The 25,492-nt window shown below is 36.4% G+C and overlaps 1 protein-coding gene across 2 annotated transcripts in view; it reads right to left on the bottom strand.

Moving 5' to 3' along the window:
• Positions 1-25,492, bottom strand: part of RNF121 (ring finger protein 121) — a 116,089-nt gene that overhangs the window by 38,706 nt on the left and 51,891 nt on the right. For both annotated transcript variants that reach the window (XM_051987462.1, XM_051987463.1), the window contains exons 4-5: positions 9,877-10,031; positions 3,916-4,023 (exon numbers count right to left, since the gene is read on the bottom strand). In XM_051987462.1, the coding sequence (XP_051843422.1) occupies positions 3,916-4,023; positions 9,877-10,031 (263 nt within the window). The remainder of the gene's footprint in view (positions 1-3,915; positions 4,024-9,876; positions 10,032-25,492) is intronic.

Below are 25,492 nucleotides of genomic sequence, written 5' to 3' on the forward strand. Positions count from 1 at the left end.
TTAAGAGCTGTCCTAAAATGGAATGGGCTGCCTCTGGAGGTGAATCTTTAAGTGGAATCTATAAAGTTTTATGACAAGCTTTTTACAGAAAGGTTCAAGTAGGAGTTGGACTAAGATGACTTAGAGTTCCCTTTAAGGCCCGATCTTTTTTGACAATATATAAGCTCAAAAGAGAGGAAACTTCCAAGATATATACCATAGATACCTAGGAGGAAGGAAGGATTCAGAGAGCTCTTGCACGCCTATTTGAAAATCATATGCTAAAATTTAAGTGAAAAGTCCAAGTAGTTTAACCAAAATACTGGCCTTGTAAGCCAGTTATGAAGGTAAAACTCCTTCCTAGGACCTATCAGGAAGAAGGCACTACACCCCATTATCAATACCCAAAGCCGATATTCTATTTAAACTACTTCCTGCACACTGAAAAAAAATTCTTTTTTCTTTACAAAATTCAATTTATATACTATTGTTAAGCCACAGTTTTCTTTAACTGTCCTGACTCAGTTTCCCTGTCTCAGTTATCTTAACTGTTCTGTCTCTGACCCAGTAAAACTAAGGATTATTCGCTCTCAGGTTATAAATTAGCAAGATAAAAGAGTAGATCTCCTGATTCTTTTAGGGATTTACAATATTCCTTTAGAATATTCCAAGATCAACCCATGATATCTTTACTTCTTTGTCTCTGGAATTTTTAGGTTTTATGGCTTCCCCTCCCTGATAAAAAAACCTTCCCTCCCTTTCTCTTCTTTATCTCCAAAAAGGTATTTAAGAAGTTGGGGTTCTTCCATTCATTGCTGGAGAATGGCATCTGGCAGCTGTATGCTGGACGCTGGATTCTTTGGGTCCTCCAGCCCTGGGACCAATATGGATTCCTTGGTCCCAGTATACTTATCTCTGTCTGACTGGATAATCTGAGACGAGAGTCCTGTCCAGTCAATCTTACTCTCCCATTAATAAAATATTAAAAACTCTCTAATCTCTCTCCTGCCTCAGTTTCTCCGGCATTACACTATCTCAGTATTAATTTTTTTTAATAAAACAAAAAAATTTTTTCTAAAATATATTACATAATATTAATGTTATTAGACATACTTATTATCTGGAGGGGGAAACATGACCCCCCCAACTATAATTCATAATTTAAAAGAAGAGACAGATCTTTATTCATAGGGCTGATTTATTCCGCTTTCTTTAACTGGAGGAAAACCAGTTTTATATAGTGGCATTTTTTTATCTCTTGCCCAATGGACTGGGTGGAGGAGGGAGAAATGTCTAGGATGGTGATACTAGTGGGAGAGATGTATTTTGTTTTGGGGTCGAGATGGAATAACACAATGGGCTTTATGCTATAGATCGAATTAGGTTTGGGGAATTTTAGGTAGAGATGATGTTGACAGGCTCAAGTATTATCCAACTGGAGTCCTATTCTTAATCTTTCTATAATTTTCTTTTCCATTGTGAGTAAACTCTAGAAATGAACTCTTGTGATCCGGTTGTATAGAGATGAGAAGTTGAGAGAAAATGAATGCTAGAATTGAGCATCAGAAGGCAGCAAAAGATAGAAAGAATTGTCAATTAGATACATGGGAAGCAAGTTTCTAAATTAAAGGGACAGAGCAAAATCAGGGACCAATAAGGTCAGAATGCAGAACTTGGGAATTTACTAACAAGAAATACAGAGACTAGTAAGAGAAGAAAGGGGTAAAGCATGAGGTCTTCTGGATTGGTTTCTGGAAGAAGTTGATAGTAGAAGGTAAGTTGCTTGAGGATAAGGAAGGTTTCTTTGTAACTTTGGCCATTAAAACAGTGCTCTGCATGGGGAACATGTTTAATAAATGTGCTCAATAAGAGTTGAAGATATGATGCCCTAGGAACTATGGCTGTCAGCAAGGCCTAGAGGCCACAACAAGATGCTTTCCATGGGCTACTGTACCCTCTGATGTCCTTGCCACATATCATCTTGTATACAGTAGTTATATTTATAGCTTAGATCCTCAACTAGGTTCCATTATGTTCAAGAGGGTAAGGCCTATCTTAGCTAAACTTTGCCTAGAACAGTGTTTTACACAAAGTACTAACCCAATAATGATTGTTAATAATGGCACCAATCAGAGAAGCTTCACCAAGGAACAGAAAGTAGAATTGCTTTTCATTTGTTCTAAAATTCTTCCTTAAAGCATGAAAAGTTGTCCCCAGGGGCAGAGAAAAGTTCATATGATAATCTCTGCTTTCTCTTCATAAATTTACACAATCAAGATCTCTACAGTCTAGATCTTAACAAAATAAAGTTCTTCTATCTGAAGCAGTGTGACATTTGAAAAAGTACTGAGCTTTGGAGTCAGAAACTGTAGGCTAGAGCTTCAGTTCTGATATTTAATAATGCATAACTACTCAAAACACATTCATGACTCCCTATTTACATGAGAATTAAAAAAAAAACTCCTTAGATAAGCATTATAGCTCTTCTATAATATGGCTCCAATCTATCTCTTGCAACTTCAATTTCATATTAATCTCCCTTCAGATTGTTTTAGCAAAATGTACTGACTTGCTAACACTTGATCAAATCCTGGCCCCTCCCACATTAAGTGCATTAGTTAAGGCCTCAACAATACTCCTTCTCATCTGCTTGTGGTAATTAACTATTCCTGTGAGGCACAACTCATCCATAAAGACTTCCCTGACTTCCCCTTACCCTCACTCCATGACCTCTAATTCCTCCCTTATCTACTGAGACCATTCCTTATCTGCTCATATGTATCCACATTAGTCCTTCTTGTTAATCTCACTTAGGGCAAAAACCTAAATCTGTGTCGAACTGAACTGAATCACAAGTTAGGAAAACTGGGACAAATTGTTTAACTTGGGCAAGTCACTGACATTTCAGACTCCTCATTCGTGAAATGGGGATAATATTTACATTGCCAACCTCCCAAGTTTACATGAAAGTTCAATGAGAATGTCTGTCAGCACTTAAGAAAAGTCAAATCCATCAGAAGAGTGAGCTTCTTGTTCTTATGTACAGCTGAGCTTGGCCAAATGTATTAGAATTGCCCTCCTTGGAGATTCCAGACTAGTCTTCCACTGCTATTAAAACTTAACAACCAGGACCTAGGAAGCCTGAACTCATAACTGCTCAGGAGACAGTCTTTTCCAAAGACTGTTCACATCCACTTTCTTATCTGTTTCTCACAACAGTCCTATCCTAGGAGAAAGGTAGCTCTTAGAGCAAGGACTTGAGTTCTAATCCCAACTTTGTCTTTGACTTTATATGCAAATTTCTTTCTTCTGCCTCCGACCTTGATGGGTCTCAGGTTCCTTCCCTGGAAGAATGAAAAGGTTGAACCTAAGGATCCCTTTTTAGCTTAAAAGTCGACAATCAGTCATTGCTATTGCTCTTTATGAATGCCTCATAAGAGATTGGATTCCTCTATTGCTTCCCTCCCAATTCTTTGCTCATTAGTTAATTTTAATTATCTAGATTCTTCCAGCTCCTCATTATCATAAAGTACTAAGAATAAGTTCTACTGATAACAGTAACAATTGTCACTTAGATAAGACTTTACCTTCTTTATATCACTGGACCTTCAAAATAGCTCTATATGGTAGGGAAACTTCATTCTCCCATTTTAAAGGTGAAAGAATTAAGGCTCAGGGATGTCATGTAAATCAACTGAAGTCAGAGAGTCATTTCTCCTAGCTCTTGTGCAGGTTCCTTTCTACCACATCCAAGGTCTCAAATGCAAACTTACTTGGTGCAGTGCTTTTAAGCAAGTTAGCACTTAATAAATGTTTGCTGACTGAGTAAATGAATAAACAATCAAATCAACTGAGAACCTCTTAAAGAATAAGGCCACAATCATCCTTCCCCCTACCCAGGAACTAAAGTACAACACACATCAGACATTTACTTACCTGAATAACAAGTTAATCCCAAAGAGGGTGAACATCACAGCCATATAGCCAACAATTCCAGTGGCATAGCTGATTTTGTATATTAGCAAGAACCACTTATAAACCAGCCTAGAAAGAAAACATGGAGAAGGGGAAAGATTAATACAATCAAGTTCTCAGGTCTCTACCAATTTTCTTCCCAAAGTCAACCAACACTAAAGTCCTAAGATGACATATTTTGGAAATGTTTGATTATGCTGAAGAAGTGGCAGGGCTGCTCAGTCCTCACACAGATGAAACTCTGAATTCTGGAGCTTACTTTCCTTAAGTTAATTGGGCCTTGCCAGGACCAGGGAAAGGAGAAGATAATTTCCTCTTTTAAATGTCAAGGGGCAGGTTTCTGCCATCTGGAACAGCAAGAAGTACTGGGTACCATGACCAATTCATCCTTTCCATGGAACCATCCTCTCTTCCTCTGGAATCTTGGTAAGATAGTGAAACAGGCCCTCCCATTACAATACCATACTGTTCTGCTGGGACCCTGAAGTTAGCTTCAAAGTCTCCCTATCCCTAGGGCTATTTCTGGGCTGTTTCTTAATGAAGAAAATTTGGAGAATTCTATCATAACCTTTATGGATTGTTTGGAAGACAGGACGTACAGCAGTGAGATTACATGTCTTGGATCTAAGTTTAAATTCAGGCATGAAGCTATGTAATATAAAGGAAAGAGTACTGGTATTGGGAGTCAGAAAATCATCTATGAATGGGTCCAGATTAGACTCTTGCTAGATGGATAAGTCACTGCTCCTTACTTTGTACCTTGAAAAACTGAATTAACAAAATATTAGCATAACCCTGCCCGTAGTGTTGCTGTGAATAAACTCTTTACAAAGCCTTAATATACTTAAAAAAAAAAAAAAGTGGGACAGAATAGGCTCTCTATATTCTGAGCTTCTCTTAATAGTTTCTTATGATTCTATCATCAATATAGTTATCCAAAACTTAAGTTTTACATGTACTCTAGCAAAAGCCAGGAGAATCAGAGGGAAGGGATATCCATTTCCCTGGTAACCAAGAAATCATTGGAGTGGGTGAAGGATAAAAACAAAATAAAAATAGGGTGCAATGAAAAGAAAAACAGGAATCTTATACAAGTAGGATGTTGGTGTGATGAAAGAAGGGCTGGGTTCAAAAGACTGGATAGAAAGATATAAGACCAAGGGATTTGTCTCATAATAACCTTATGTTGTACACTGGTAATTTTGCCAATCTATTTTGCTGTCTATCCCTTTTACACTCCACAGTACAAATTACACTATCCTAAAGGGCTAGTCTAGAGTGTATGGCTGCTGTTGTTAATGATGTAGGGTTGTGACCTTGTGGTCACAACTTGGAAAGGAGGCTGGTGACTTTCTTTTTTTTTCTTTTTGAGAAGGAAGAGGGGGGGTGGCAGAGGAAACAAGGGAAGTAAGAGGAGACAGAATGACATTAAAACACTGCCCACAAAAAAAGAATAAGCAAGGGATAAAAAGGATGGAGGCCCTACTTAAGGAAACTCAAGTTATGCTCACTTGTCAGAAACATGGGGATTTTAGAGTCTCAATCTCAAAATCTGGGATCACATATTATTCAAGTGTAAGAAGAGAATAAAGACAAGGTTGGTACTGTGGGCCAAATAGCCCAGATTGCTTCTCTACTATTAAATAGCTTCTTGATCCATGAAAAGGCACTTCTCAAACTATCAGCTCCACCCCTTCACTCCCCAGCATGTACTGTGCACCCTATGTGCAAGACACTGTGCCTTTAGAGAATATGTGGTGTGTTAGGAGTTATTTACTTCATATAAAGTGGTGGTAAGAATGCTAGATCAGGGGGAAAAATCATGACATAGAATTAAATTCGATAGCATTTTATGGGAGCGAATGCAAGCCACAAATCTAATAACTGGCCCAGCCAGGACTTGAACTGGCAAGCTTCTTCCTTTAGGCTCCCAGTCTCAAGCTTTTTCTATGACACCAGAACTAGAGCTGTATTACTTACAATATCCTCGTGAAAAACATGGGGAGATTTGGGCTATAAAACTAGAGGAACTTTTCATTGGCAGAAAAACTGGAATAGACTAACTGATGTCAGTTTGGAGAGTGGCAGCCTCTTTAGACCTTTCTCAGACAACTTTTCTCATCAACAATCTGAACAGTAATGCTGATGGTATCACTTTTCAATTGTATGGATGACATAAAATTGGAAGGTGGGGAAGAAAGTATGTTGGAAAGTAGATTCAAAAACCTGAAAGATTTGATAGGCTAAAATTACAGGCCAAAACATAAGAACATGAAATTTCATTATAATAAATATAAAATGCTAAACTTAAAGATCAACTGCTCAAATATAGGATGGGCAAAACATGGCCAAAAAGCAGCTCTTGGGGAGTTTTGTAAATGACAAGATCAATTTGTCAATAGTGCAACATGGAATTCAAAATGTAAATTTAATCTTAAACTGTAAGACAGGGTAAACTCCTCTGTACTTCGAGACAGACATTTTTCCCACAATTAAAATGGACAATATCCCAAAATGGAACGGGCAGGTTTTGTAAGTTTTCTTATACTGGAAATAATGAAGCAAAGACTGGAAAAACATCTGTCAAGGAAACTATAGGGAGGATTCCTATACTAGGTGGGTAGTTGGACCAGCGTCTCAGCTTTGAGACTCTTAAAAATAAACAAATATATTAAACCACTCTGAAAGTTAAGGGACTGAAGAAAATTTAAGGAATAATTATCATAATGACCTCAAAACAAGATGCTGCTGCCAGGGAACTAGGGGAAATCAAGTTAATTACTTAAAAACAAATGGAAATAATTTAATTTTTACCAAATTTTTAAAAAAAGCACGTTTTCAGAGAAAGGCCTGTAATTTAGATAGTGAACAGAAAACACGGTTATAATTCAAGAAAACAATTTAAAAATCAGCTCTGTTGGGTAACAGGATGGTATTAGATAACTGTGACAGTGACTCTACAGTGCACAGAGTGCCAGACCTGAAGTTGGCACTTACCTCACAAAGTAGTTGCAAGGCTCCAATGAGAAACTATTTTGTAGAGTATCCAGCAGCTAACAGGGGCTTAAATGTTTGTTTCCTTTCTCCCTTCACTAGCTCCATGTAATCGTATGCAATTCAATTAACCTCTGTGCCTCTGTTTTCTCATCTGTAAAATGGAGATAATAATAGCACCTATCTCAAAGAATTGTTGGGAAGATCAAATAAGATACTTGTAAAGTGCTTTAGTACAGTGTCTGGCACACAGGGGACTCTTCACAAATCCTTGTGCTTTTTTCTGCTTCATCTTTCTGAGCTTCAGTTTCCTACCTATCAAACTGGGATAACATTCCTTGAGTTTCCTACTACAGAAGCTGACTTTGAGAGTAAATAAAAACAAATTTATAAAAGTGTTTTAAATGGACATAAAGTTTTACAGAAGCAATTGGTACTCAAGAGGGGAGGACACAAGGAGGAAAGCTGATCAAGGAGGACCACATAGAACATTGTGTTCAGTATTGGAAATCACATTGTGGGAAGATAATTGACAAGCTGGAACAGATGCAGAAAAAATGACATAAAAGGTCTGTGAAGGAATTAAGCAATGTTATGGCTAGAAAAGAGATTGGGGGACAGATGTTAATTCTTGCTAATTATTTGAAGGATTGTCAGGAAAACGAAACAGAATAGTCCCGCTTGGTGCTCTAACGCAGAACTAGACCAATAGGTAGAAACTGCAAAGGAAAAATTTAGACTAGGTAGAGGAAAAAGTTCTTAAGGATTAGAGCTGTCCCTGAGTACAATGGGGTTCCTTCAAAGGGAAGTTGGTTTTGTATTACCAGTAGTCTTCAAGAAGAAGCTTCCAAACTACTCACCAGGGATGTCACAAAGAGGATTTTTACTCAGATATCTGTTAGGTTATTACCTTAGAATCTTTCCAGTTTTTGCGCTTTGTGGCACTCTAGTCATGTTTTAGATTGGAGGTGAAAAGAATTGGAAATAAGCCCCCAAACCTGCCAACACTGAGAAACAGGGACTATTCAAAAATTGAGAGAAGAGGGCTAAGGAATGAAGCTTCCAAATAAACCATTCAGATCAGAGCCTCAGATTGCTAGGATGTGTGTTATTGTCTATAAGAGGGACAGAAGTGTGAGTATGGGTCAAAGGACCACGACTAGAGAAAAGTCAGATAGAAACAAAATGTGGTAGGATCCTATAAACAAAATTTTTATGGTAGACAATTTCAGAAAATGATGATAATCAAAGTACTTTTCACTTTGCATCTTAAAGTTAAAACAATTTTTTCCTCATAAACCTGTGAGATAAAAAGCCCTGTGAACCTTTAGAAATAACCATTTGCCTTCTTTCCTGAAAGCTGAACTTACATACAGACATACACAGCATGTCATATGTTTATAGGTAATAGTTATGGATCCATAGAAGTGGATCATGTAACCAAGAGGATATATAGAGAGAAGAGGGCACAGACTAGGGGACGTGACAAGGATGATCTGGAAAAGAAGACTGAGAATAGCCCATCTTATTCAGCAATTAATAGACTATTGTTATTTTATTAGATCAGACATCAAAATCAGTTGAAATTAGGGACAGGGGAATGAAAAAGTCTTGGGGTGTGAGAAAGAATACTAGGGGTAAAGCAAGTTAACGTTCTGAGAGCAATACATAGTTGCACCCTCTTACAGTTTGGGAAGATATTTTATTTTGTTCAGTGTCATAGTTCACAATATTAACTGTAAGCTCAAAAGTGGCTGAATTGCTAGTAGTGGTCAATGTAAGAAGCTTATAAATAATAAACATTATCTTCTTTCTATCATCAATTATCATTGTCTCAATCAGGGCTAGTCCTAACATAGCTTAAAAAAAATACAAATACCACACCAATTTGTTTTTAGCCTTTCTTGTCCATTTCAACTCATTTTGATCTTTGACTCAGGTATTTTGACATTATTTTGCTATCTGCTATACATTTTATTTTCTGCACATTTTATAAATTCTCTAAGAATCCTTATCAGTCTCTTCTATAACTCCCATTTTTCCTCTAAATCAGAACTATTTCCCCTTGTGGATACAGACTTCCTTCTAGAGGGCCTTCCATACTGAATTGACTTCCCTTGCAGAATTTTAGTACATGGGAACCACTTTTCCTTTCTCTCAAACCTTTGAAATCTGCTTTTCCAAAATCTAGGAGATAGGCAAACTAATCTTGGCTCCTCTTTCTCTCCCTATTATTATTATTACTCTTTTTTTTAACATTCAATTTTTTTCCTGTCATCAACAAACTTTAAGAGGGAGTAGTTAGTGTCAAAAGGAACTCATTTCTATTCCAGAAACCAGTTCCTCCCTATAAGTGAAAATCAGATGTAGGATAGAATTCTCTTTCTGATTCCTGCAGATTTTGAAGTCCATCTGGTCCAATTCATCGGTGAAAAAGTGTTCCTTTTAGAACAAACTTTACAAGTGATTATTCAAACTCATCTTGCAGTTCTACAGTGATGTAAAAGTCATTACCAGTCCACTTCACTTCTGACTGAAGAAAATCCAATCCCATGTCTGATCAACTAGTCCAACCCCTTCACTTTGAAGATGAGTCATTCCTAGCCACATTTTGCTTGACTACAAAGATTATAAACTTGAAATGAACTTCTAATGATAAAATGCCCAGCAGGAATCAAAATTGCAGGGTAACAGGGTCTCTGGGAACTCCAGGCTACAATGAGCAGTCTTTTAGAGAGCTAAAGTATTCCATCAGACTTTATAAGGCACTGAAGTGAATTCTGCTCAGCAAATGTACATCAATGGAGGGATATAAGAAGACAGATAAGGAAATGATGAAGAATAGAGTAGCATTCTAAATAAGGCTGTCTCTACAGTGCTATGATTTTATGACCCAACCCTTTCTCTCTTCCCTGACACAATTCTCACCTTGGAGTTGTCTGGACCAAAGGTTTGCGAGTGGCTCGAAAAGTAACAAAGGCGGTAACAGTGGAGAACAGGACCCAGATCACCAGGAACCTCCACCAGTGTAGCTTCACTGTGAAATAGAGGGGGACAACCCACATCTGAAAGAGGGTCACCATCTGAAACACAAACACAATAACAACAGCTTACATAAAGTGTTTTATGTTAGAAAGCTCTTCTATATTTATCACCTCTCTTCATTTCAACAGTATTTATTAAGAATCAACTGTGTACAGAGCTTTCATTATGTTAGATACTGGGGAAATTAAACAGTTTGACTAATATATAACCTCTGTCCACATGGCAGGCAAAATTAATATGAAAAATACACAAATGACATAAAAAGATAAAGGTTAAATACTTGAGGGAAAAGTAGGCAAAGTGTTCAGTGAGAAATACTGGTGAGAAGAATCAGGAAGCAAATAAGTAAAGAATTATGGAGAAGGTTGTTGTAAGTTGGGTCTTAAAAGATGAGTAGAAATTGTAAAAAATTTCTAAGATTCTCCATGCCTAAATATTAAATAACTTCAATGTGAAGATGGGTTGAGATGAGGATGGGTAAAAGTATGAAAAGTATGGTAAGGATATAAAAAGGTCTCTCAAGTTTACAGATTATTCAGAAATACATGGTGTACATGGCTGTACAACAGAAGTACTTTCTTCAAAAGAATCAGGAGGGACCAAACATTACACAAAATGAGTGACTATCTTAACAGAAAGAAAGCATTTGTTTATTAATGTAGGAATTATTTCAGAATCTGCTGTTTCTGTACCATATCAACTATTACTTGGAGCAAAGATCAAAATCATCCCCAAACTAGAAAGAAAAAAGAAGAGAAAGCTTTGCATGCAATTCCAACCATCAGTTGACAAGCATTAATTAGACACCTATCATTTGCTACTCCATGCTAAGTACCAAGAATACATAGAAAGGTAAAGACTTTTAACCTGCTCTCAATGAGTTCACTGTCTAAGGAAAAGGCAATGTACAAAGTACAAACAAGGTACAGACAAGATAAACAGGAAATAATCAACAAAGAGAAGACATTAGATTAAGGGTGACTAGGAAAGACTTCCTGTAGCAGGTGAGATTTGGGGTGCATTTTACAGGAAGCCAAGGAAAGCAGGAAGCAGTAATAAAGAGGGAGGTAACAAGTTCCACAATACCATCTGCTTATTAGGTACTTCAAATGCTGGGGTATGTCATGAGCATCTCAAACCACATTTCTTTTCTTTTTTTTTTTTTTTAAATTTTATTTTATTTAATAATAACTTTATATTGACAGAATCCATGCCAGGGTAATTTTTTACAACATTATCCCTTGCACTCACTTATGTTTCGATTTTTCCCCTCCCTCCCTCCACCCCCTTCCCAAGATGGCAAGCAGTCCTATATATGTTAGATATGTTACAGTATATCCTAGATACAATACATATTTGCAGAACCGAACAGTTCTCCTGTTGCACAGGGAGAATTGGATTCAGAAGGCAAAAATAACTCGGGAAGAAAATCAAAAATGCAAATAGTTCACATTCGTTTCCCAGTGTTCCTTCTTTGGGTGTAGCTGTTTCTGTCCATCATTTATCCATTGAAACACAGTTAAGTCTCTTTGTCAAAGAAATCCACTTCCATCAGAATATATCCTCATACAATATCGTTGTCGAAGTGTATAATGATCTCCTGGTTCTGCTCATTTCACTTAGCATCAGTTCATGTAGGTCTCTCCAAGCCTCTCTGTATTCATCCTGCTGGTCATTCCTTACAGAACAATAATATTCCATAACGTTCATATACCACAATTTACTCAACCATTCTCCAATTGATGGGCATCCATTCATTTTCCAACTTCTAGCCACTACAAACAGGGCTGCCACAAACATTTGGGCACATACAGGTCCCTTTCCCTTCTTTAGTATCTCTTCTGGGTATAAGCCCAGTAGAAACACTGCTGGATCAAAGGATAACTTTTTGAGCTCAGTTCCAAATTGTTCTCCAGAATGGCTGGATATGTTCACAATTCCACCAACAATTCAGTGTCCCTGTTTTCCCACATCCCCTCCAACATTCCGCCTTGTCTTTCCCTGTCATTCTAGCCAATCTGACAGGTGTATAGTGGTATCTCAGAGTTGTCTTAATTTGCATTTCTCTGATTAATAATGATTTGGAGCATATTTTCATGTGGCTATAAATAGTTTTAATTTCTTCATCTGAGAATTGTCTGTTCATATCCTTTGACCATTTATCAATTGGAGAATGGCTTGATTTCTTATAAATTAGAGTCAATTCTCTATATATTTTGGAAATGAGGCCTTTATCAGAACATTTGACTGTAAAAATGTTTTCCCAGTTTATTGTTTCCCTTCTAATCTTGTCTGCATTTGTTTTGTTTGTACAAAAACTTTTCAATTTGATATAATCAAAATTTTCTATTTTGTGGTCAATAGTGATCTCTAGTTCTTCTTTGGTCATAAATTCCTCCCTCTTCCACAGGTCTGAGAGGTAAACTATCCTATGCTCTTCCAATTTATTTATAATCTCATTTTTTATGCCTAGGTCATAAATCCATTTTGACCTTATCATGGTATATGGTGTTAAGTGTGGGTCAATGCCTAGTTTCTGCCATATTAATTTCCAATTTTCCCAGCAATTTTTCTCAAATATTGCATTTTTATCCCAAAAACTGGGGTCTTTGGGTTTGTCAAACACTAGATTATTAAAGTTATTGGCTGTTTTGTCTTTTGAACCTAACCTATTCCATCGATCAACTAGTCTATTTCTTAGCCAATATCAGATGGTTTTAGTAACTGCTGCTTTATAATATAATTTTAGATCTGGTACAGCTAGGCCACCTTCATTTGATTTTTTTTTCATTAATTCCCTTGAAATTCTTGACCTTTTGTTTTTCCATATGAACTTTGTTGTTATTTTTTCTAGGTCATCAAAATAGTTTTTTGGGAGTATTTTTGGTATAGCGCTAAATAAACGATTAGTTTAGGTAGTATGGTCATCTTTATTATATTTGCTCCCCCAATCCAAGAGCATTTAATATTTTTCCAGTTGGTTAGATCAGACTTAATTTGGGTGGAAAGTGTTTTTTAATTTTGCTCATAAAGTTTCTGATTTTCCCTTGGCAGATAGATTCCTAAATATTTTATATAATCAGTAGTTACTTTAAATGGAATTTCTTTTTGTATCTCTAACTGTTGGGTTTTGTTAGTGATATATAAGAATGCTGATGACTTATGTGGGTTTATTTTGTATCCTGCAACTTTGCTAAAGGTGTTTCTAATTGTTTCTAATAACTTTTTAGGAGAGTCTCTGGGGTTCTCTAAGTATACCATCATATCATCAGCAAAGAGTGATAATTTGGTTTCCTCATTGCCTGTTCTTATTCCTTTAATCTCTTTCTCAACTCTTATTGCCAAAGCTAGCATTTCTAATACAATATTATATAGTAACGGTGATAGTGGGCAACCTTGTTTCACTCCTGATCTTATTGGGAATGGTTCAGTTTGTCCCCGTTACATATGATGCTTACTGCTGGTTTTAAATAGATGCTCCTGATTATTTTAAGGAAAAGTCCATTTATTCCTATATTCTCAAGAGTTTTTAATAGGAATGGATGTTGGATTTTATCAAAAGCTTTTTCTGCATCTATTGAAATGATCATATGGTTTTTGTTAATTTGATTATTAATATGGCCAATTATACTGATAGTTTCCCTAATATTGAACCAGCTCTGCATTCCTGGTTTAAATCCTACTTGAGCATGGTGTATTAGCCTGAGGATGATTTTCTGGAGTCTTTTTGCTAATATCTTATTTAAGATTTTAGCATCAATATTCATTAGGGAGATTGGTCTATAATTTTCTTTCTCTGTTTTCAATCTACCTGGTTTAGATATCAGTACCATGTCTGTGTCATAAAAGGAATTTGGTAGAACTCCTTCATTCCCTATTTTTTCAAATAGTTTATAAAGCATTGAGGCTAATTGTTCTTTGAATGTTTGGTAGAATTCACATGTAAATCCATCTGGTCCTGGGGATTTTTTTTTAGGGAGGTGATTAATAGCTTCTTCCATTTCTTTTTCTGAAATGGGACTATTTAAGCAATTTACTTCCTCCTCTGAAGATAACTTTTTGAGAAATCAAGATACAATACAACAAAATCAAAATAAAAACAAAAAGAGAGAAAAAAAAGAGAGAGAGAAATATCTCTTTGGAAAAACAACTGACCTGGAAAATTAATCCAGGAGAAATAATTTAAAGATTATGGTCTATCTGAAAGGGATGGTCAAAAAAAGAGCTTGAACATCATTTTTCGAGAAATTATCAAGGAAAACTGTCCCAATATTTTAGAAGTAGAAGGTAAAATAAAAATTGAAAGAATCCATTCATCACTTTCAAAAAGAGATGCCAAATGAAAACTCCTGGGAATATTATAGTCAAATTCTGGAACTCCTGGGTCAAGGAGAAAATATTTTAAGTATCCAGAAAGACACAATTCAAGTACATTGGAATCAGTCAGGATAACACAAGATTTAGCAGCTTCTCCATTAAAGGACTGAAGGGTTTAGAAGAGAGCAATGGAGCTGGGATTACAACCAAGAATCACCTACCCAGCAAAACAGTATAATCCTTCAGAGAAAAAGGTTCAATGAAATAGAGGAATTTCAAACATTTGTGATAAAAAGACCAGAGCTAAATGAAAAATTTGACTTTTAAATACAAGACTCTAGAGAAGCATAAGGAGGTAATCAGGAAAGTGTTAAGAGATTTAATAGATTTATCTGTTTACATTTTTACAGGGGAGGATGATACTTGTAACTCATTAGAACTTTCTCATTATTATGGCAGTTAGGAGGAGGAAGCATATATAGAGAGAGCACAGCTAAGTTGAATATAAAGGGATATGAAATTAAGGGATAAGATAGGAATGTAGTGGGGAAAAGGAAGGGGTGAAGTAGAATGGTGTAAATTATCTGCCATAAAAAAAAGCATTTACAGTGGAGGAAAAGAAGGAAAGGAGAGGGGGAGTGAGTGAACATTATTCTTATCAGAATTGGCTTAAAGAGGAAATAACATACATACTCAACAGGGATATAGAAATCTATTTTACCCTGCAATGGAAGGGAATAGAATATGGAAAGGGGAGGGTGATTAAAGAGAGGGCATATTGGAGGAGGAAGTTGTTATGGGCTAGAAGGTGGAACAAGATGCTATTGTAATAGACAATGCTTATGTACTGAGTTCACACCTTTAAGAGAGTTCACACCTTTAAGAAAGTTGAAGCCATTAGAGACTCTGGGAGATTCACAAGTCAGGATTCGTCCAGGAGCTCCCACAAGCCCAGAAAGAACCCACAATCCTACTCTCCGAGGCTCCGAGGCGGAGCCAGATTCATTCCATATTCCAACTTTGTGCTAGCTGGAGGCTTTGGAGTCGGAGTTGAGCTAGAGGAAGAAGCTGGAAAAGCTAAAGGACTAGCAACAAGAGCTCTCCGAAACAAGGAGAAAGATAGGCCTCTAAGAAAACTAACTGGGCTATTTTGGAAGAGACATTAAAGGACTGGACTTTAACAGCTGGCTGCATTTGAGGTGATTATTACTCTGAACTGAAATGAAGGCTGCCTCCAGAAACCCCACAAGAAATCTGCTCCCAGAGAACATTGCATTTTAGAGAAGAGAACATTACAGGAAGTGGTCAGTAGCAAAACACTTTGAGGAGGGACAGGGTCAAAAGAGAGAAAGAAGAAATGGGGGGAAATACAGTTAATAATAGTAATTGTCAAATTTGTAAAAAAAATAAAAACCATGCCTGGAAAGACTTACATAAACTGATGCTAAGTGAAATGATCTCCAGAACCAGGAGATCATTGTAAACGGCAATAATAAAATTATGTGATGATCGATTTTGATGGACATGGCTCTTTTCAGTAATGAGATGATTCAGGCCAGTTGCTATGGTTTAGTGATGAAGAAAGCCATCTACACCCAGAAAGAAGACTGTGGGAACGGAGTGTGAATCACAACATAACATTTTCACTCTTTTTGTTATTTGCTTGCATTTTTTCTTTCTTTTTTTTCCTGGTTTGATTTGAATTTTCTTATGTGGTACAATAATTATATAAATATGTATGCATATATTGGATTTAACATGTTTCTATCATATTTAACATATATTGGACTACTTGCCATCTAGGGGAGGGGTGGGGAAAGAGGAAGGAAATTAGAACACAGGGTTTTGCAAGGGTTAATGTTAAAGAATTGTCCATGCATATGTTTTGAAAAATAAAAAGCTTAAAAAAAAAAAAAAAAAAAAAGAGCCATGCTCCAATTGATAAATAATCAAAAGATATGATCTGTGCCCAAAGGGCTATAAATTCACACATATCATTTAACTGAACAATACCACTACTAAGCATGAATATCAAAAGAGATTTGGGTGGAGGTGGAGAAGAGAAGGAAAATGACCTATATGTACAAAAAATATTAAGGGCAAAAAAACTGGATGTTGAGGGGATGCTCATCAATTGGGGAATAGCTCAATAAACTGTGGTATGTGCTTGTGATTGAATATTATTGTTCCATGGGAAAGGATGAGCAGCTTGCTCTCAATTTAAAACAAAACAAAACAAAAAAAACGGAAAGTTCTCTATAAACTCAAGCAAAGTAAAATGTACTGTACACAAAGCAATAGCAATGTTTTGAGATGACCACTGTGAATGTCTTTGCTATGCTCAGTAGAGCACAATCATCCACAATTACTCAGAAGGACTTATGAGGAAAAAGCCTATCCATATACAGAGAAGGAACTGATTGTGGATGAATACAGAATAAAGTGCTCTCTTTCTCTCTCTGATTCTCTCTCTCTCTCTCTGACTGTCTCTCTCATTGTCTGTCTCTGTCTCTCTCTCTCTCATTGTCTCTGTTTCTCTCTCTGTTTCTTTCTCTCTCTCTCTCCTTTTCTTGAGGTCTTTATATTTATTAGGGTGGAAGATCTGTTTTCTTTCACAACTTTACTTTTATGGAAATGTTTTCCATAACTTCACATGTGGTTTCTCAATTGTGGGTGGGGATAAGGGAGAAAACCCAGAACTCAAAAATTTTAAAATCAAATGTTAAAAAAAAAAAAAAAAGTTTTGAATGTAACTGGGGAAAAACATTAAATTAAATTAAAAATTAAAGAATCCATATTACCTAGATTTTGACATGCAGTTGGATAGGTGGCTCACTGACATAGCCATTTAGTGTATCTATACTGGACAAAAAACTAAAAAAGGACAACTTAGACCCCAAGTGGAGCAGGTGTATTTGTCCATCCTGGATAGCATTTGGGTAATTATGCAATACTTTGAATAACTCCAAGCTGTTCTCTGCTGCAAACCCATGTTTTTAACCCCAATATTCTCCAGGTAATGTCATATGGCTCCATGGACCACCACACTCATAGAATAATTAAAACTAATGGTAACTCAAAGGACAATGGCTGTAACTAGGTAACAGCATATTAGTAACATTTTATGCTTTAGAGGTAGTGTGAAGGCATGAAGACAAACAAGGAGGTGGATTACATCATGAGTACAAGGGATAATTAGCATTACTAACAGTTGTTGTACTGGCACAGATGACATTTAAGGAATATGAGCATGGTTTCAATTATATGAAGAGATATTCTGGGATTTGTGGCAGAATGTGAACAATGTTAGAAAGGCTGAAGGGATCTGCTAAATGGGCACATATATTAAGATCTGTATGTAGGAGATAAATTCAAAAATACTGAGTATGAAGCCAGGTGATAGCGAGGCCTAAACACCACCCTCTTCTCTGACCATCAGGGTTAATACATTATTTTTAATAAAAGCTCGTTGAAAGATTGATTGTAGTACCTCTCTCACAGGGTTTTAAAGATCTAGTGATATAATAATGAAAGCAAAGCATTCTGAAAACCTTTAAATGTAATATATTATTAACAAAGCAAGAATTTAAAAGGCAAAGGTGGGAGAAGAGGATGGAAAGTATCAACAATGTCATGAGATTGATGTGAAAACCAGGTTTACTACAAGAGAAATGAACATACATGTGTAACCCAAAGAGTGTCCACATGGATATTTATGGCAGTACAACAAAAGGAAGAGAAAACATGAAGGGGTGGGATATAGGAAGGACAGGTACAGTAATGATAGAAAAAAAGGATAAAGCTCCCAAAGGGGAAGAATAAGGGAATGGCAAAAGAAGCATTTTTTTTCTCTTGGGAACCCCTAGGCTATGAAGACTAAGCTCCAGTTATCTGCAAAGGCCCCCAGCTACACATTCATTTTCTCATCCTGGCATAGACTGGCTGGTACCTGTCTTGCCTCCCAAGGGCATGCAGGGCACCAGCTTGTGATACAAACAACGAATTATGTCAGTGGGGTTGAGGATGGGGGAGGGGTGAAGGGCATTTGTCCTTGACATTATACACATTGATATAATGTAGGTGGTTCTTCATGCTCTGGGTCCAGTGTTTCTGGAAAATATGGCAACTCAAAAGAACACAAGTTCAAGGGACTTTCTTAATAATCATTAAAAAAAGACAGCTAGCTTTGGAGTCAGAGGTCTTTGGTTTGAATCCCAACATTCCAATTTGCTGCCTCTGTGATCCTGGGGTCACTGCCAGGGCTTCTGGTTCTTTACCTATAAAAATGAGGGTATTAATGATGAATGTTGGAGGGGATGCGGGAAAACTGGGACACTGATGCATTGTTGGTGGAACTGTGAATGAATCCAACCATTCTGGAGAGCAATCTGGAATTATGCCCAAAAAGTTATCAAATTGTGCATACCCTTTGATCCAGCAGTGTTTCCATTGGGCTTATATCCCAAAGAAATACTAAAGAAGGGAAAGGGACCTGTATGTGCCAAAATGTTTGTGGCAGCCCTGTTTGTAGTGGCTAGAAACTGGAAATTGAATGGATGCCCATCAATTGGAGAATGGCTGGGTAAATTGTGGTATATGAATGTTATGGAATATTATTGTTCTGTAAGAAATGACCAGCAGGATGAATACAGAGAGGCTTGGAGAGACTTACATGAACTTTTGCTAAGTGAAATGAGCAGAACCAGGAGATCACTTTACACTTCGACAACGATATTGTATGAGGACATATTTTGATGGAAGTGGATTTCTTTGACAAAGGGACCTAATTGAGTTTCAATTGATAAATGACGGACATAAGCAGCTACACCCAAAGAACGAACACTGGGAAACAAATGTGAACTATTTGCATTTTTGTTTTTCTTTCCGAGTTGTTTTTACCTTCTGAATCCAATTCTCCCTGTGCAGCAAGAGAACTGCTCGGTTCTGCAAACATATATTGTATCTAGGATATACTGCAACATATCTAACATATATAGGACTGCTTGCCATCTGGGGAGGGGGTGGAGGGAGGGAGGGGAAAAATCGGAACAGAAGCGAGTGCAAGGGATAATGTTGTAAAAAAATTACCCTGGCATGGATTCTGTCAATATAAAGTTATTATAAAATAAAACAAAATATTTATAAAAAAAAATGAGGGTATTAGATTAGATGGGCTCCAAAGTTTCTTCCAGCCATAGAGCTATGATCCCATGACAGAATGATCTCTCTGGTCTATTCCAACTCATCTGAGGATTTTTTTCTATTTTCTTTGCTCAGAAAGTTTTTTTCTGAATTGTTTACCATTGTTTAACTTATACTCATTTCAGAAGTTTTACTAGAGAGCATAACTATAAGCTAGCATTGCTGCTAATCTCTTCTGACATCTGGTGGTAACAAATGAATATGCAGCTGCAGTATAGAGCAGCTTAGATTTATAAAGTTCCTTACAATTTACAAGCACATTTCTTATTACTTTTCTCATTTGAGTCTCACAAAACTCTGTGAGGGAGGTAAGAGAAAATTATCCTTTTTACTTAAAAGATGAAGAAACTGGCTCAAAGAGAAGAAAAGACATACTTATTTTTAAGTCACACAGCTAACAGGTGGTGAGGAAGCCCAGAATCTGATTGCAAACAGTGTGCTTTCTATACTCTGCTGACTGTCTTCAGCACCAAAAGATGCAATGTCGAAAGGCTGTGGGAGAAAAATTAGACTTGTTCTGTTTGGTCCCAGGGGGCAGAACTTGGATCGAAGGGTCAAAAGTTAGAGGGAAGAAAATTTCAGTTAGAAATAGTGAACTTCTGAACAACAAAAGCAATCCAAGAGTAGAATAGATTGCTTTTGAAGACAAGGAATTCCATATCACTAGACAGGTGTCTACAAGAACAAGGACAAATCACAACTTCACTGAACCTGTTCCTCATAAGTAAAACGAAAGGTTTAGAGTAGATCACCTCTAAGACCAATTCTGGCTCTAAATTTAACAAATAGTTGTCACTTGATTGTTAATTGGTTTTACATGGATATAGGTCTGGATAGCCATTTGTTGGGGGGGAGGGGGAATTGTAGAAGATATTCTAGCTATAATGTGCTGCTATCTAGATTCCTCCTTCACTCAAGATTTTCTATAGCAATCTGCTTGGCAGTGAATTCAGTTGTTAAGAAGTCAATAGGCAAGGGAGGGAGGGGGAAAAATGGTATGTTGGAGGAAGGGAGACAGACAGACAGACAGAGACAGAAAGCAAGAGAGAGAAAGAAAATTAGGTTCAATAAGGAGAAGTAGAATTTATTGAGAGGAAAACTCCAATTGTACATAAAGATTTAAGGGAGAGAATCCAGAACTTTTTTTTTTTAAGTTAAAATCTGACCTCATACCCTTACCAGCTGAGTGACCCAAGTCACTTATCCCTGTTTCCCTCAGTTTCTTCATCTGTAAAAAGAGCTAAAGAAATGACAGCTCACTCTAGTATCTTTGATAAGAGAACGTTCAAAAAAGTAGTCACAAAGAGTTAGATAGCACTGAGAAATGACTGAACAACAACATTGACATATCCTTGCTATTTTAAAAAACATCACTGGTTAGAGCACCAGCCTTGAATTCAGGAGGACCTGAGTTCAAATTTGCCTCAGACACTTAACACTTCCTAGTTGTGTGATCCTGGGTAAGGCACTTAACCCCAATTGCCTCAGAGGGAAAAAAATATTGGAAGATTTAGACACTCTTCCCTAAGAGTAACAAAGTCAGAAGAACAATAATTTTGGCAACAAGTAATGACATCTATTTGGAGACTATTAAAAATAGGAAAAGTATTTTGTGTCTATCAACTTATTACTTTTCCCAGTGTACCTAATGGAACTAAGGAATAGATAATATTAAACTCACTGAAGAAAGAATGAAAACTGATACAAAGGAAGGTTCATGCAGGACACTGCTCCACATTTTCATTTGGACTCTTTTGCCTTCCTTGTAAAAAATTTCATTAGATGCCAATAGTTTTTTTGGGGGGAGTACCAAAAGATGGAGAGAAGAGACCAATGGATGGAAATCACAAAGAGACACATTACAGTTCAATATAAGGAAAACCTTAATAACAATTAATAACAGTTTGCTTCATGATGTAATGAATACTCTATTACCAGAAATATTCAAGCAAAGGGTGAATGGGAGATTATAGAAGTGATTTCTATATCAGGAGAGATATAAGGACATTTAAAATTCCTTTCTACACAGTCTATATATACACCAAAATACTTATAGAAACAATTTTTGTGACATGAAAAAATTAGGGGGAAAAAGCAGATACTCATCAAATAAAAAAATGACTCTGCTGGAAGAAATACATGATGAATACAGAAAAGCATGGAAAGATCTATATCAACTAAAGTAAACAGAACCAAGAAAACATTATATAAAATGACTACCACAATGTAAATGGATAAACACACAAACATATCTGAAAGTGTGGCTCAAAAGAAAAGCTATGAGAAGACATCCCCACTCTACCCCCTTGAAAAGGTAGAAGATCAACAAGTGTACACTGCATAGATTTTTGGACTTTTTCAATATGTTGATCAATTATCATGAGTTTTCCCTCTTTTTTATCTTTTTTTTTGTGTACAAAAAATTATTTGTGATATGGGATAATTTTCTAAGAGGAAAGAGGAAGATGTACTATGGAAATTATATATATTAAAAAAAGAAACAAGAGACATCAATAAAAATGTATTAAAAACAAATCAATAAAAAAATTTTCTTTCTACTTTTAGGATTCTATGATCCTCTTTCTGAATTTATCATGATGGAGAATAGTTAGGGAGTGCCTGAAAGGGGATATTTTAACCAAATGGGAAGTCTAATTCTCTTCCATGAATCTTTAACAAAGCTCCCAGTAAATAATTACCTTCAGAAAATATTAATTACTTTCTCTAGAGTATCTTAAAGTTGAGGACTGAATGAAGTAAGATATTTTTAACCCAAATGACAGAGAAATATTGTGCTTAGTTGAGATTCCCTCTTCTCCTGAAACTAAGGTTACAACAGAATGGTCTGTTGTCAAAATTTTACTTGATTTATGTTGACTCCATGTTACCATTCTTGAAATGGATACTAGCAGAAATTATGGTAAATGTTTAAAAAATTTCTTAGGATTCTATGATTCTCTGTTGTTGTGATCTTTTTCAGATGGATCTGAATCGGTCCCTGTTCGGGCACCAAAATGTGGTGATCTTCTTCCCAAATGCAGCCAGGTGATGAAAGTTCAGATCTTTTATTATCTCCAATATAGCCCGGTTAGCTTAGAGGCCTATCTCTCTGCTTGGTTCCAAGAGCTCTCTCCGAATGTCGCCAAATCCAAAGGTCTGGTCCTTCAGCCTCTGCCTCTGCTTTCTTCAGCCTCCAGCCAGCTCCACTCTTCAACTCATTCCGGAGAAATCCCGACTTGTAGCTTCCTCACTCTAAAGAATTCCTCGACTGGCCCATTGAAGCTCTATTTATGTTCAAGAGAGGGATTGTGGGTTTTCTCCCATAGTGCTCTCTGGCCCAAAGAGCTTCAAGGGAGGTGTGAACTCATTGAACTCCAATGAGTAAAGGTGTGAACACAAGCCTTGTATTAATTAGTTCTACTTAGTACCTTGTTTCAGGTTCTGCCCAAAACATCTTCTTGTAAGATTAGATCAACTCTAATTAGTTAGCAGTTAGTAAGGATTTCAACATCTCCCCCTTTCTTTTGTTAGATGAAAACACCAAAGGAAATAGGAAATCTAATCAGATTAGTGGGTTTCTGAAGGGGTACACATAAATCCATCAATATGGGCCAGAACTTTGTAACAGATATACATGGTATACATAAATCCATCAATATGGGAGGCATTATACATAATTTACAAAAGCACAAAGCAATATAACACAGGCTAGTAGTAATGTAACAACATGAATCAACCTGAAAATTTACACATGTCCATAAGTCCTAGAAATAATCCATAAGGAATACATTGTCCATTAGTTCATGTGCCAGGAATCTAATAATTCCTGTAAGCTCTGAAGTACTGCAAAAGGTCTCATCAACAATTTTTCATCTCAGGGAACCCAATGCTGGTTTTTCAAGAACTAAAACAGTTTCATCTTGTGTCAGGAAATCCAATGATTCCTGAATATTTTAAAAGTCTTTTTAACAGTCTCCTTGTCAGCCATTTGATTCTTTCTCCATCTGTGGAAATATAAGCAGATCCTCTTCCCCAAGCAGTTAATCTAATTCCCTTCTATTTACCAAATTTGGGATTTCTCCTCATCACCTGGTAATTACATTGGAGCTGTTTGCACTGGATATTGCCTTGTTGTCTTAAAAGGCCTGTATTCTTCCCAACTGTAATCCTGATTGCTTTTCTGTTGGTTGATGACATCAGAATCCTGAATTTCTAAAGTCTCTCTGGGTGTAACCTCAGCTGCTATCATGCCCCACCTGTCCTTTGATTGATACTTTGGAGCTGGGCCTTGCCTCTCCTTCCTCTGGGTCAATATACATTTAGAGGCCCAGTGAAAGCCTCGGTTACATTTTGGACATGGGGTTTTGGGTTTTCTCTCACCCTGTCTTCTCATTGTATCTCTGTATCTACATTGAGCTCTCAGATGTCCAATTAAATTGGACTAAACTATTAGTTACCTGCCAAAAGAAACTCCAAAATGAAAACTCCAAGGAATACTGAAGACAAAATCCAAAGTTATCATATCAAAGAAAAAAAAATTACCGAAAACAATCAAAAAGAAAGAATTCAAGTGTTGAAAGTTGCAGTTTGGATATATGGTTTAATAGGAACAACATTAATGGAGCAGACAGCTTAGAATATGATATTACAGCAAACAAAGGATATATCTATCAACCAAGAATAACTTATCCAGCAAAAAATAATAGATCTGTAAAGAAATAGAGGACTTCCAAGTATTCCTGATAAAAAAGTTCAGTGCTATGTAGAAACTTTGAAATGGAAACACAGAAGTTAAGAGAAATATAAAAAGGTAAACATGAACAAATAATGATAAAATTCTAATAGATAAGAGTTCATGGAGTTTAATTAAACAGAAGGCCTAGAAGTATGTAGAACAAAGCACTTTGTTTTGTTTTTAATATGTCTAGATGACCTTAAAAGAATGAAAAGAAAAGGAAGAGGAATATATTGAGGCAGGGAAAGGAAGGATGAGGAAAATTATCTCACACAATTGGGGTATATAATCAGAAGTATATAAAAATAAGGAAGGAGGAGTAGTGGAGTGGCTGAGATTTAAACCTCATTTTCATCTGAACTAGTCAAAGGAGGGAAAATAGCTACACACAGACTGTTGGATACAAAAATAAATTTCATTTAACAGGGAAACAGGTGGGAAAGAAGATAAGGGAGAATTAAAAGAAGGGAAGATTAAGAGAAAGCCTAATAAACCCTAAGGAAAACAAATTCTAAAATAATGTACAAAAATATTTACAGCTGTTTTGAGGTAACAAAGAATGGGAAATTGAGGAAGCGTTCATCAAGTGAAGAATGGCTTAATTAACTATAGTATATGAATATGATAGAACTAAAGTGCTTTAACTCTGTTTCTAAATTCATCATGATTATGGGAAATGATTGGGGAGTGCCCAGAGGGAGACATTTGAAACAAATAGGAAGTCTAAGCAAGGAAAATAGCCCATATCAACAGTGGTAAAACTCAAAATTTGGCTAGATGGAAGCTACAGATGTCACCTTAGTGACAAGCTTTACCAATCATCCTAGCAGTTTTCAGGGCTGGACAATCTGTTATCCTCTTCAATCATACTTTATGTAATAAAAAAGTTATGAAATTGGGCCTTATTAGTAAAACTCAGAATTGAAATAGTAACTTTCTATAGTAATAATGCTATACAAAATGCCTCCTTAAACAACCTGTAAGGTGTTTGTAAATATAAATGTAAAATATTGTTCTACTTTCATTTTATATGAAAAACAGGCTCAGTAATATGAAGAGATTGTCTGAACTCACACAGAAACTATGAAGGCCAGGATTTAAACTCAGTTCTTTCCTAATTCCAACTCCAATGCTCCTTCTACTAGGCAATACTGCCTTTCAACATAAAGAAGACTCCAGAGGTTTATCTAGTCTAACTTTCTACCCATTTAGAGTCAGCTAGGTGGTACATTCAAGAAAGCACTA

This window comes from Antechinus flavipes, chromosome 3 (genome assembly GCF_016432865.1).
Source record: "Antechinus flavipes isolate AdamAnt ecotype Samford, QLD, Australia chromosome 3, AdamAnt_v2, whole genome shotgun sequence".
NCBI lineage: Eukaryota > Metazoa > Chordata > Mammalia > Dasyuromorphia > Dasyuridae > Antechinus > Antechinus flavipes.